Source organism: Eumetopias jubatus, unplaced genomic scaffold (genome assembly GCF_037043125.1).
Source record: "Eumetopias jubatus isolate StellerSeaLion01/CBP00866 unplaced genomic scaffold, mEumJub1_p1.0 scaffold_4, whole genome shotgun sequence".
Lineage (NCBI taxonomy): Eukaryota > Metazoa > Chordata > Mammalia > Carnivora > Otariidae > Eumetopias > Eumetopias jubatus.
In genome coordinates, this window is record NW_028274810.1 from 108,979,535 (window position 1) to 108,992,055 (window position 12,521).

A 12,521-nucleotide genomic window follows, 5' to 3' on the forward strand; every position below is an offset into this window, starting at 1 on the left:
ACAGGGTCTGTGGCTCTGCAGCTCAGCCTCAGGCAGGCCCTCACTTTCCAATCAGCTTGTAATGCCTGTGTCTGACATGAAATTGGGAAGATAAGTCCTTAGAATAAAAGGCTAGAATGGCCTCAGAAAGGTCAAGAGTGGACAAACGGGTGAACACCTAAAACCGCACACTCTTAGACATGGACCTCGACTATTCTGATTGCTGTAAATTTGGTAAGCTGGATTTTTACGACTGGTCAATCGACCATGGTTTCCCTTGCTAGAACACGGCCGCCAGCCCCGCCTGCCGGTCAGTTCTGCCTTGGGAACAAGGGCAAGTCCAGGCTTAAAGATGCACCTGCAGTTTCTGCCCCTGCCCTGGCCAGGCATACCGACCACCCTCCCGCCCCGCACGCAGCCGACCCCTGCAAGCCTTGTCAGAGATCAGACCCAAAGGACAGACCTGGGGAGAGTTGGCAAGGAGGGGACTGTGCCAGGACAATGGAGGTTCCAGGGGTCTCTGCCATGTCCCACCCCCCATGCAATTCTTCTACTTGACTAACATTCCCTGTGCACCTCCTGCACCTGGCCCAGAGCAGCAGGACTGAATGATGCCCCTGCCCCCAAGGAGGTCACTCAAACAAGCAGGGAACCAGCCCAGTGACAGGTGCTGGGAAAACCTGTTGAGAAATCGCTCACGGGTGGGGAGCTGACGCACCACCCTTTGGCTGTCTTCCCTCGGCCCCTCCTGGGGGGGTGGGGTGGCTGTGAGGGCGTACATTTGCTCCGGCAGACTTACCTCTGCCCATCCACTCGTCAATAGTGGAGTCAACGGGGTTGTGACGGGCCTTGATTTTTAAAAACTAACACCATGTCTTAAAGATACTTTAATTTCAGGACCAAAATCTGGTTCTTTAAATGGTTGTGTCAGGAGCTGGGGTTCAGCGGCTTCTCCTTCAGTTGGTACTTAGTGTGTTTCCAGCTTTTTGTTATTACAGCTCTATAGATTGCCTGCATACCTCTTTGCGCCCAAATCAGTATTTCTGTTGGACAATTCCTAAGAGAGAAATTTCTGGGAAAAGGAGAATTGCCTGCACGTTTAAAATGTTGGTTCTACTAACCAATCGCTACCCCCCTAACCCCCCCAAAAAAGGTTGCATCAGCTTATATGGTGTATAAGCTCATTTCTCCACCCCTTACAAACACAAAGTTCAGCCAGCATGGACATCTTTGCTACTTCCCAGAATATTCAGGAGAAGAGCTGCTTTTCACTTACTTAGTGGTCAGGTGCATTTTCTCACCTATAAACTTCCTACTTACATCCTTTGCTCTTTTTTATGTCGGGATGTATATATTTCATATTAATTTGGGGGCATTATAGGTCCTAGATATTAACCTTTGCTTGTTACACTATTGCAAATATTTCCTCCTTTTTACCGTTTGCTGTTTTTATTTTTTTTTAAGATTTTATTTATTTATATGGGGGGGAAGAGAGAGAGAGAGCATTTGCAGGGGGAGGGGTAGAGGGAGAGGGAGAAGCAGTTTCCCCGCTGAGCAGAGAGCCCCACGTGAGGCTCGATCCCAGGACCCTGGGATCATGACCTGAGGCGAAGGCAGACGCTTAACGACTGAGCCACCCAGGTGTCCCTTGTTTGCTGTTTTTACATCTGTTAAGGTTTGTTATGCAAATATTTTTATTTTTGAATAATTTAAACTTTATAAACATTTGTCCAAGCTATTCTGTACTAAGGCTATCAAGAAGAACCTCTCATCTTCTCTAAATTGGGTCGCCTGGGTGGCTCAGTCGTTGGGCGTCTGCCTTCGGCGCAGGTCATGGTCCCAGGGTCCTGGGATCGAGCCCCGCATGGGTCTCCCTGCTCCGCGGGAAGCCTGCTTCTCCCTCTCCCACTCCCCCTGCTGGTGTTCCCTCTCTCGCTGTGTCTCTCTCTGTCAAAAAATAGGTGGGATCTTAAATAAATAAATAAATAAATAAATAAATAAAATAAATGGTTGTTTCTAGATTTCTTTCTCTTGCCCTGCTCCTGCGTCTGCCTGCCTCTGTGTGGCTCTCTCTGCCTGTCCCTACAGCTGTTTCTCTTCTGCTCATTCCAAACGGGTAGGATCTTGTCCCAATGCTGCAGATTTGGGGCGCTGGCCTGAAACCTCACGTTTATCTTTGCGTTACATTCACACACATGCCCGCATCTGTCTTCCATTTGTCTGTCTGTGCTGCTGGTACCACAATTTCGGAGTATCTCCAGCTTTACTCTAGTTTTGATGTCTGCTAAAGTTCCTTGTTTATTTTTCTTTTCTCTTTTTTCCTAGTATTACATATTTAATCTTCCAGTTGAGTGGACACACACATAAGTCCCGCTGGGAAAGTATTTCGAGTGTCTTTAAATGTAATGACACATCTCCCACTGTAGAAACAGCCCCAAGGCCGGGGTTAAATGCATGAGAGTGGGGCACGCTTGATGCTGTGGAGACCCCAAGAGGCCACGTGGCCACCGGGCCACCTCTGAGTCCTGAAGGCCAGACGGGGCTTGGGCTGAATTGTTAGAGTTCGCGGGATTCCAGGGGCTACATCTCACCTACAGAGAGCAATTTCTTGGACTCTTTTTTATTTTTCAGAGTTCAGTGTTAAGAGTTGTCAGTTAGGTAATTAATTTACAGTTCTGATGTCAAGGTCCATGCGGGGCCAAGGCCGTCAGTGGGCTCAGGGCTTTGGAGCGGAATGGCACGCACTCTACTTTCTTCATTGTTAGGCTTACGTTGCATTCATGCTGCAGGTGCATTGTGACAGGCATCCTCCATCTCACTGGCCCTTCACATCCACTTAAAGAGGCAGTGGATACTAGCTTTTTCATACTATGAAGTGAGGCAGGGGTCCCCGAGACCCTGTCGGGTTCGCTGATTCGCTCGAAGGGCTCCCAGAACTCACGAGAGCTGTCGTGCTCACAGTTACGGTTTATCACAGGGAAAGGACCCAGACCGCCAACAGCCAGGGGAAGGGGCGCCCAGAGCAGGGCCCAGGAGGGTCCATACTGCCTCTCCCCGTGGAGTTGCGGGCCCCGAAGTGACAGCACATACGAGTGTTGCCAGCCGGGGAAGCCCCCAGCCTCGGTGTCCAAGGTCTTTATCTGGTTCCCGTCATGCAGACCCGGTTGGCTGCCCGCGTGGCTGACCTCAGTCTCCAGCCCCTCCGGAGGCCGAGCTGATACCGTGTGGCCCAGAGCCCCAGGGGAACAAGGACACTGGACTCAGGATGTCCCCGGGCTCAGCAGTGACCTCCCAGCAGCTGAGGACAGAGGCCCGACCTCCCTGGGGCAAGATTAAACTTTTTACTCATGAGGACCCATGCAGCTTCCTGCGTTGGACCTTCCTGCCCCTGTTGCACAAAAGCAGCCCCTCTCCCCTGTTTTGACGCAGGCGTCCATGGGATCCTGGTGCATCTTAGCTTGGATTTCAATGGGACCATCCCTCCTCCTGTAAAACGGCCTGAATTGTGTCCTTTCCAAATTCAGAGGTTGAAGTGCTAACCCTCAGGACCCCAGAAGGTGGCTGTGTTTGGAGATGGGCCTTTTAAAAAGGTGATTAAGGACAAGATAAGAACAATTATATAATTGTTGTCCTGATAAGAAGGGAAAACCAGGAGAAAGGTCACAGGAGGACATGCGGAGGAGAGACGCTGGGTGCTCACCAGGAAGAGGCCCCCAGGGGCCCAGCCTGACCCGCACACCTGGGCCCCAGACTTTCAGCCTCCAGGACCAGGGGACACTAAACGCCGTTTGTTAAGGCACCTGGCTCGTGGTGCTTTGTCACAGCAGCCTGAGCCGACCAGCACTCAGACTCTGACCAGGGCCCTTCACCAGATAAAGGAGAAAAGGAGGTGAGAGCCTCCACCCTGAGTGCCTTCTCCCCCAAAGTTTAGTAAGGTCTTTGGGAAGAACCCGCCTCTTCTGACTGTGTAGGGAGGGCCATGAAGCATACCCTCCTGCCCCCCACAGCCACTCTGTCTGCCAGGCCCCAGCTCAGGGGTCTGAGTTGAGGGATGGGCCAGCCCTGCCAGGTGCTCCCGCGGGTCACCCCAAAACCGCAGCTGAAGCCACCGGGACTCCTCCCCCATTGCTTTGGAAGGAGGTGGACGAGGAGGCTAACCGGCCACCAGGCTCTGGCTGGCGTGAATCCTGGCACCCCAGCCTGTGGCCACCTTGTCCCCAGAGGGCACCCAGGTCACTCTTCCTCAGAGCACCCCAAGCACCTCCTGTCTGGCGGCCTCAGCACCACAGGAATGATACACTTTGTGGTTTTGTTTAATGGTTTCGCAAGGAGGAAGGAGGCATTACCCCAGAGACCTTGGGGGAGAACAGAGAACACGTCTCTGCCTGTGCCAGGCAGGCACGCAGCTGGGTTTCAGGTTGGGTTCTCTTGAAGCAGATGCTGAGGCAGGACTCACAGGCACAAATTTTATTCCGGAGGCTTCTGGGGGACCAGTGAGGGAGCGGGGGAGTCAGACACGGACGGGAGGCACCACAGGAAGGGCAAGCTGCAGGCAGAGCCCCAGCCTGACCAGCGGCTCTGGAGTACAAGTCAGGCCTCAGGTTCTGCACTCCAAAGCCACGTCCTGGCTGCCGCCGCCCCCCCCTCCCCGCGGGGGCAAAGGAAACTCTCTTCTGCGCCGCTGGGGGGCAGCTCCCTGAGAACTCTGGCAGGGCTGGTTCTGCCAGCTGAAGGGCTGGGGAGGACACCCAGAAAAAGCTGAAGACCCTGGGAGGTTCTCTGCAGCGGTGTACTGGGGGTGGGGTACCTCTGATGGCCTTGAAGATTTGGGGTAAATTGGCCGGGTCCTTTGTGACCACCCTGCCTAGTCCCCCACCTCCTCTGTACTCTGTCCTCCATTGATGTGCTCACAGACAGCTTGATGGGGATGGGAGCCTCGGGGTCTGGGAGTCCTGAGTTGGGCTGCCTCATGCATGTCCCACACCTCTGGGTCACAGAAAGGCCCCTGGGAGGGTGACAAGGACACTAGCCACAAGCATCAGGCCCATGGCGGTGGCCCCTAGTCCCTGGTTCCCAACTCCGTTACACAGGTCAGTTTCGCAACAGTAGTAGTAGAGGCGCATCTCCTTGACTGAAGCTCTGGGTTGGGTGGGTGGGGGGTTCTCGCAGGACTGCGCGCAGGTCTTCACTGCCATGGTTAACTTCTTGTCATGCAGGTCCATGCCTGTCACATGGGGGAAACATCCAGAGGCTGCGGGTCTGCTGACCGTGCCTAGAACCTTCCTCCTGACCCCAGAATGAACTCATCCTGGAGCCTAAGTCCCGAGAGCCCATGGAGCTCCTCTCCGCCTTGGCACCCACCCCAACAGGGTCGGGAGAACTATGGTGGCCCCAGAGCCCCTGGCTGGACCCATGGTTGAGGAGTGCCCTCGAACCCCGAGTCTGGCTCATGCTATGAAGCCACATTTGGAGTCACAGGAAATCCCCTGAGGATTCTTTCTGACTTCTGGCTTTTTTTTTTTTTTTTAGAGAGAGCGAGGTAGGGAGGGGCAGATGGAGAGCGAATGTGAGAATCCCAAGTAGGCTCCCCACTGAGCGCAGAGCTCCAGCCCTCCACCCTGAGACCCGTGGCCCCAGCAGAAATCAAGAGTCAGATGATCACTGATTGAGCCACCCAGGTGCCCTGGACCTCAGGCTTTTTTTTATGGTGTGAGACTTGTCACACCTCTTCCAGGTAGGGAAGCGGCCCCACCCCATGCCTGCCCTGCCCTGCACCCCCTCCGGGTCCCACCTTACCCTCTTGGCTTCTAGGAAGATGGAACCTGGGAAGAACAGGGAGAAGAGGGACTTACTCAGCTTCTGTGAAAGGCAGGCCTGGGCGCTGCGGGGGCAGACTGTAGGTCCCGAGCACGTGCTCCCCTCCGTGTTAGTACAGTTGTGGCATCTTAAGGCCCAAGCTGTGGGGGGACAGAGGTCAGCATCAGCCACCGGTGTGCCAAAGCCCCAGGGCCTGGCCATGGCAGGAAGGGAGGCAGGTCCCAATCTGCTGCCCAGGACCTGGGACCCAGGAGAGACTTGGGTGCAGAATCAAGGTGCTCAGGGAGGAGGGGCAGGTGAGGGAGGACCAGGAAGGTCGGGAGAGGCCCCTGGAGGAGGAAATCGGGTGAGCTGAGGAGTGGGTCAGAAAGTACAGCGGAAGCCACGCGGCAGGGAGTGGGAGAGATGATGCTGGGCAGAGGTGTGTCTCCGCCCTCCCGTCTCACCTCCACCCTGGCACAACAGGGCCGCCAGCAGAACAATAGCCCTCATCCTGGCAGCTGCCGCCCGCGCAGAGAGCTCTGGGCTGGGCCAGGCAGGGCCTTATGTAGCTGCCACTCTCCTCCTCCTCAGTGGGCTCCTTCCTCCCACTGGACGGGTCACTGTCACATGTGTCTTGGACGTGACGCCCCGCCCCCACCCCCTGCCCGCCCCGCAGCCTGGACCAGACATACCCCTACAATAAATGTCCTTCATCCGAGGCTCAGGCAGACAAGTCATCAAGACAATACCTGGCCGTACTTCTCAAGTCCTCCATCAAGGACGGAGGCAAGGGGGCTTGGACTCATTAGTTCCTTCTGGGGTCTTTGGGGCAAAGAACGTTGAAAGGAGGCAACAGCCTGAAGCAGCCTCTCAGAGACGTGGAGGGCTTAGAAGTCTATATTTATCCCACAGCTGCGTGTGAAAGCCGCATGTCCGTCTACAAGACGCACATGCCTGGCTTAAGAAAACAATGCTTTAAAGCAGCCCTGAGTACACCTGCTCCGAGAAGTGGCACTCTTCTGTGGCTTTGGAGGCCTGGGGCTCCCACGTACCAGAGGTGCCCACGCGGCCTGGGTGCCCACGGGCGCTCACAGACAGGAGTCTGCGCCCGAAGCCACAGCGCAGCAGGTGGGCGGCCTCAGGCATGGAGCTCAGCCTCTCCAGCCTCCCTGCCAGGAGCTAAAGGTCCCTACACCTCCGGGGGGCGCTGACAGGCGGACCAGGTGAGCGGAGGCCTCGTGACCTGGCGCTCAGGGATGGGGGGTCTTTGGGCCCCGGGGGAAATGGAGGGGAGAAGGATGGAGAAGGAAGTGTAGGAGCTGTTCTGCAGCAGGGTAGGACTTGGATGTCATCACTCAGGGGGACCACAGCCGTAGGGGGCCGGGAACAACACCAGGCTGCAGGAGGTGCGAGCAGCAGAGCCGACGGACCACAGGGGGGGGCGCCTGGGGTAGATCGGCTGGTTTTTGTTGGTTTGGGGGCTGTGCGGGGGAAGGAAGAGAGGGACAGCTGTGGGGGCTGCAGGCAGAGGACGCTGTTCAATGGCATCGACGTAAGAAGGCAAAGAAGCAAGCAAGCCACTTATCATTTATGGAAGCCTCAGACCTTCTGAATATCCTCCTTGTATCTTTTTAAAAAATCATGTTGGGGGCACCAGGTGGCTCAGTGGTGGCTCAGACCATCTGCCTTCGGCTCAGGTCATGATCCCAGGGTCCTGGGATCGAGCCCCCCATCGGGCTCCCTGCTTCTCCCTCTCCCTCTGCCGCTCCCCCTACTTATGCTCACTCTCTCTCTGACAAATAAATAAGATCTTTAAAAAAATATAAAAAATCGTGTTAAAATATACATAACATAAAATTTACCATTTTAACCATTGTTAAGTGTGTGGTCTAGTGGCACTAAGCACATGCACACTGTTGTGCGAACTTCACCCTGGCATATCTCCAGGATTTTTCCATCTTCCCACGCGGACACTCTGTCCCCCTCCCCCAACCCCTGGTTTCCCCCACCCCCACTTCCATCTCTGTGAACGGGGCGACTGCAGGTGCTTTACAGGAGTGGAATCCTGAAGGATTTTTTTTTTTTTTTTTTTGGTGGAAGGCTTATTTCACTTATGTCCTCAAGGTTCATCCACATTGTAGCAGGTGTCAGCCTTTCCTTCCTTTTTAAGGCTGAATAATATCCTATGATGTGCACAGTCCGCATTTTTTTGATCCGTCCGTCCATCCGTAGACACTGGGATTGCTTCCATGTTTAGCCATTGTGACTAAGGCTGCTATGAGCGTGGGTCTGCAGATCTCTGAGACCCTGCTTTCCGTATGTGCCTGCAAGTGGAATTATGGCATCCTAAGGGAATTCTGTGTCTAATTTTTTGAGGAGCCTCCATATTGTTTTCCACAGCAGCTACACCATTTTATATCCCCACCAACAGCACATGGGTTCCAGTTTCTCCACATCCTCACCACACTTGTTATTTTATTTAATAACAGCCATCCTAATGGGTGTGACTGGTCCCTCTTCATATCTCAATAGCCCTTCACACTGTGGTGGCCCCTTCCCCCGAGGCGACTTTAGAAATCTACATTTCCTAGCCTCCCCTGCTGCTGTGGGTGGACATGTGACTTGGCTCCACCATTCAGAAGTGCCAGGTGGGACTTGACCGCAGACTGGGTTCCCAAGCCCACCAGCGGGCACAGAGGGTGGCAAGTTCGAGGCAGCCCTGGAGCCAGCTCCTGGGATGGCAGCTGTGCGTGGAGCCTAGGAGGCACGGTGCAGGGGTCAGCGGCCGCTGTGGACAGCCGCAGAGGTCAGAGCAGGCCAGTTCTGCGGGGTGTGTCTGGGAATGGTTTCTGAAAGCCCAGCCTGCAGTTTTGTGCGGGGGGCTGCTGGGGCATTCTCTGCACTGAAACCTCACCACTTGAAGCCTGGCCGCATGGGCTGGCTGGGGTGGCCAGCACCCTGAGGCTCATTCGAGATGGAGAGTTGTGTGTGGCTTTGTCAGAATCTGCACTTTGTGTCACAAGATCCCCATGATGCTCATGCACAGTAGAGCTTGAGAAGGACTGTTAAAAACAGCAACAAGGGGCGCCTGGGTGGCTCAGGCGTTAAGCGTCTGCCTTCAGCTCAGGTCATGATCCCGGTGTCCTGGGATCGAGCCCCGCATCGGGCTCCCTGCTCAACGGGAAGCCTGCTTCTCCCTCTCCCATCCCCCCTGCTTGTGTTCCCTCTCTTGCTGTGTCTCTATAAAATAAATTAATAAAATCTTAAAAAAAAAACAGCAACAAAATATTTCCTTTTAAAGCAGCCTAAGTGAGTTAATCGTGTGCAGAAAGGCCCCTGGTCTACACACATTTGTCATAGAGCTTTGCTCTGGCTCAGACCTCTCTGCTGGCCAGTTCTGCTTCCCTCTCTCTACCCACCAACCTTCTCCTTCCTGGTCAAGCCTGCCCTCCTGGCTCTGCCTTGCCTCACCTCAAGAGGCAAGGAGGGGTCTGGCTGCGGGTGGGGACTGCGGGCTGCCCTGGGAGGGAGGCTATTTGTTTTTTTCTCATGGCTGTTTGTCAAGGGAGAGGGTACTGGTGACTAGGGAGGTGGAGGGCTGTGGTTCCCATGATACTGGGAAACATATGACTCCACGTTGGCACCCGATGAGGAACCCTCAATGCCTCTGTTTATCTGCCCACCCTTTTAGAGCCACTATCTGAGCAGGAAATGTGCATCAGGACTCTGGCATTTACCGAAGGTTTTCAGTCTATTCCGGGAATTTTCAATGTTCATTATGTAATTTAGGCTTAATTACAACCTCCTTCTGTACCTGAGAGTGTGGAAGTAGATGAGGCCAATGACTTGCTCAAGATCATAAACTTGATGGTGATAAAGGATTGAACCCTGAGCCAATGGCTGAATCATTCGGTTCACCAGGCCACTAAATTGGGTGTTGGTTAAGGGTCAGGGATTTTCAGGGCATGAGCGTTGCAAGAACAGAGGCTCAAACATGAGATCTGGGTAGGGTAGATTTCAGTTAAAAGATACTGCATTCTCAGGTAGGGAGAAAACAATAAAACAAGACAAAACCAGGGAGCCAGCAGGCTGACCATGGCTGTGTGTGGGTGTGCGGGGAGGGCCCTAGAGAGATGATGGGGCTTCCTGTCAGCAAGTGGGGTTTGGGGCTTGGGAGAGAATGACTGGCAGATGGCAGGTTCCCAGATGAGGTCATGGGATGGGGTTGCTGGATTCCAACGGAAGGGGGATCATCAGATGAGGCCAGAAACTGGGTGCTGGGGGCCGAGGTCTTCTGTGAACGGAAAGAGAGATCAGGCAGCAGGTGCCCTCGTAGGATGGGCACGGGCAGGACCTTTGGGGCAATGGTATCCCATGAGGAATCTGGGCAGGTGCCTCTGCGGAGAGCAGCATATGACCCCTGGGCTCACTGCCTCGACACCGTGTTGGACAGAGGCTCTTGAGGAGTCCCAGCTCATTCCACTCCCTACTTGCCAGACGGTTCCTCTGGAAGATCCAGGTGCCGAGTGAGTTCCTCAAACTCCACTCTTCCTGGTTTCCCTGTCCTTAAAGCCCAGAAGGAGGAGTGGTGGGGTACCACAGCTGGATGCTGTTTGAGAAGGCGGAGGCCGTTGCCAGATCTGATAAGCCAAGTTCTTCCTGCCCCGAGGCCACGTTGTGCACAGTTTGCATCAGCAACAAGGGAGAGTCCTCTGAAAGCACAGGTTTGGGGAGGCCCCTGCTCTTGAGACAGCACCACAGCCACCTCCTAACTGGAGCCTACAGGGGCGGGGGCAGCCGGGTCTGGCCAGAGAGGGCAGAGACGGTCGCTGCCCAGGGAAGGGCCCTGAGGAGGTTTTTCTAGCAGGCTTATCACCCTGCTGTCCACTCTCAGGGTCTGGGGGTCGGAAGGCGTACACCCAAACCCACTCCCCTCGGCCCGAGCAGCCGTGAGGTCTCACTGCAAAAGAGATGACCCTCACAAGGGTTGATGGTGCCCTGGCTGAGAAATGCTTCTTCAGAATGGCCTGCAACCTTGGCTTTGGTTGGAAGTTGACGGTGGCGAGTGTTGCTTCTCTTCCCTCTCTCCTCTCAAAGGTCACCATCCCAGGGGCCCTCCGTCAAGCATTGTGAGGAGCATCTGAGTCCGGTCCAGTGGTCCCCAGGTCGCTGTGAGTGCCGAGTTACCGCGAGGGTGTGTCTGCCCACAGAGGCTCCCTGAGCGCCCCGAGCAGCCCGGTCCCCTTCTGTCTGCCCCCTTTTTCCTTCCAGCTCTTGGGCCTCCTCCCTCCTGCGTGGTCTTGCCTCCGAAGAACGGACCCATGTTCACCTCCATGGTGTTCACGTCCGCCTCCCGCCGGTTCTAAATGTGGAAGCTTCTCATCGACCCGCTCCCCTGTGGGTGTCGTGGGGCCCGCTAATCCTCTGAAAGCGACAGTGTCCTCTTTTAATTTCTTTTCTTCACAGTTGGGTCCAAGGGCGAGGGCCCCCCCACAAGTGCACTCTTTCCTGAGCGCGATAAGTTGGGGGGTCTAGTGTTTGTGACTCAGAGAGAGTCTACATGGCTCCTGCTGGCGGTGTCCCCCCCTCACTCGTCCCAGGGAGGGTCACAGCTGCAGCGGGGGCTCCGCGGCGGGGGCCTCTGGCTCCTCAAGCCCCCAGCCCCACTGGACCAAGCGCTGCTTGAGAGCGGGGACCGTGACCCTGTATGGAGGCTGCCCTGGCCCCTGTGCCTGCTCCGAGTCACAGTGCCCGTCCGGGAGGGGCACCGACAGCCCTAGCCGGGTCCTCCGTCCGCTCCCTTCCCACTTGATTAGATAATCCTCAGGCTTCCACTACCTCAACTTCCCACACTTGGAAGCCGGTGGCTTTGCTTCTTATTGCACTGAGGACGTCGTGCCCACCACCTCGCCCGCCCTGCCGCTCCAGGGGGCCCCGTGGCCAGCCCCCCACTCCCCAGCAGCACTCGCCCCCTCTCTCTGCTCAAGGACACGGCTCCAGGAGTCGCTCCTCTCTCTGCCGCCCCTTGGTAAGGCATCGCCCCCACTGGCGTATCAGCTGGGACGACACCCTTCTTTTCCTGATCTTTTGTATTCTGCCCGCTATTCCCCAACCCTGTTTGTCTACTTTTTTGTAGGAAAATGGCAGAGGCTCGTCTCTGTGCGCTGTGGCTGCATCTTCTCTTGAACCTGCTCCAGAAGGGTTTGCAGCCCATCACTCCACGACCACAGCTTTGTTCGTGTTCTCCTGTGACTGCTGCAGTGCAAACCTGGGCGTCAACCTCAGCCCCAGACTCACTGCCTTACCAAGGCACTCAGTGCTCCCCCCCCCTTCCTGGACGCCCCCTCCCCCCCGCAGGGTGGCTCCAAGCCCCGCTCTGACAGTGCCCCCTGGCTGGGTTTTCAGACTCCGTAACTGAATTTTCCCGTGGCCTCTCTGGTGGCTTCACGTGTCCCTGTACAAAGGTATTTCCATCTCCTGCTTCCCTGCTCAGGAAAAAAAAAAAAAATCAAAACTTGGAAATAAGGTGAAAAGATGGTGACTTTATCGGGGAGAGGCTTGCTGTCCTCCGCTGAGCTAGCGTACCCTGCTCTCCCCCACCCCTGGCCTCTACCCTGCCCTCAGCGCACATGCCCCTCTGGACCCCGCTACGTGCGGACTCTCTGACTAGCATGTAAACTCCATGCAGAAAAGGCCTGCTTTGGAATCCCGTCTGTACCCCAAACCTGCAAAACTACTTGACG

General features: G+C 55.5%; 1 protein-coding gene across 1 annotated transcript; it reads right to left on the reverse strand.

The window, feature by feature from the left end:
* Nucleotides 1-4,756: 4,756 nt before the first annotated feature.
* On the reverse strand, nucleotides 4,757-6,298 carry LOC114201089 (lymphocyte antigen 6B-like). The gene is made up of 3 exons (XM_028093588.2): nucleotides 6,243-6,298; nucleotides 5,832-5,936; nucleotides 4,757-5,203 (listed from the first exon to the last, which is right to left on the reverse strand). Exons 1-3 carry the CDS (start codon nucleotides 6,286-6,288, stop codon nucleotides 4,971-4,973), a joined length of 384 nt encoding a protein of 127 aa, XP_027949389.2. The 5' UTR covers nucleotides 6,289-6,298; the 3' UTR covers nucleotides 4,757-4,970.
* Nucleotides 6,299-12,521: the final 6,223 nt, after the last annotated feature.

What these genes read in the sequence shown, in the direction of transcription:
- LOC114201089 (XM_028093588.2), bottom strand. Translation starts at nt 6,288, where the DNA reads ATGAGGGCTATTGTTCTGCTGGCGGCCCTGTTGTGCCAGGGTGGAG. An exon ending in CCTGTTGTGCCAGGGTGGAG is followed by an intron (nt 5,937 to 6,242) that starts GTGAGACGGGAG and finishes GTCCCCCCACAG; the next exon opens with CTTGGGCCTTAAGATGCCAC. An exon ending in CTGCCTTTCACAGAAGCTGA is followed by an intron (nt 5,204 to 5,831) that starts GTAAGTCCCTCT and finishes CCCATGTGACAG; the next exon opens with GCATGGACCTGCATGACAAG.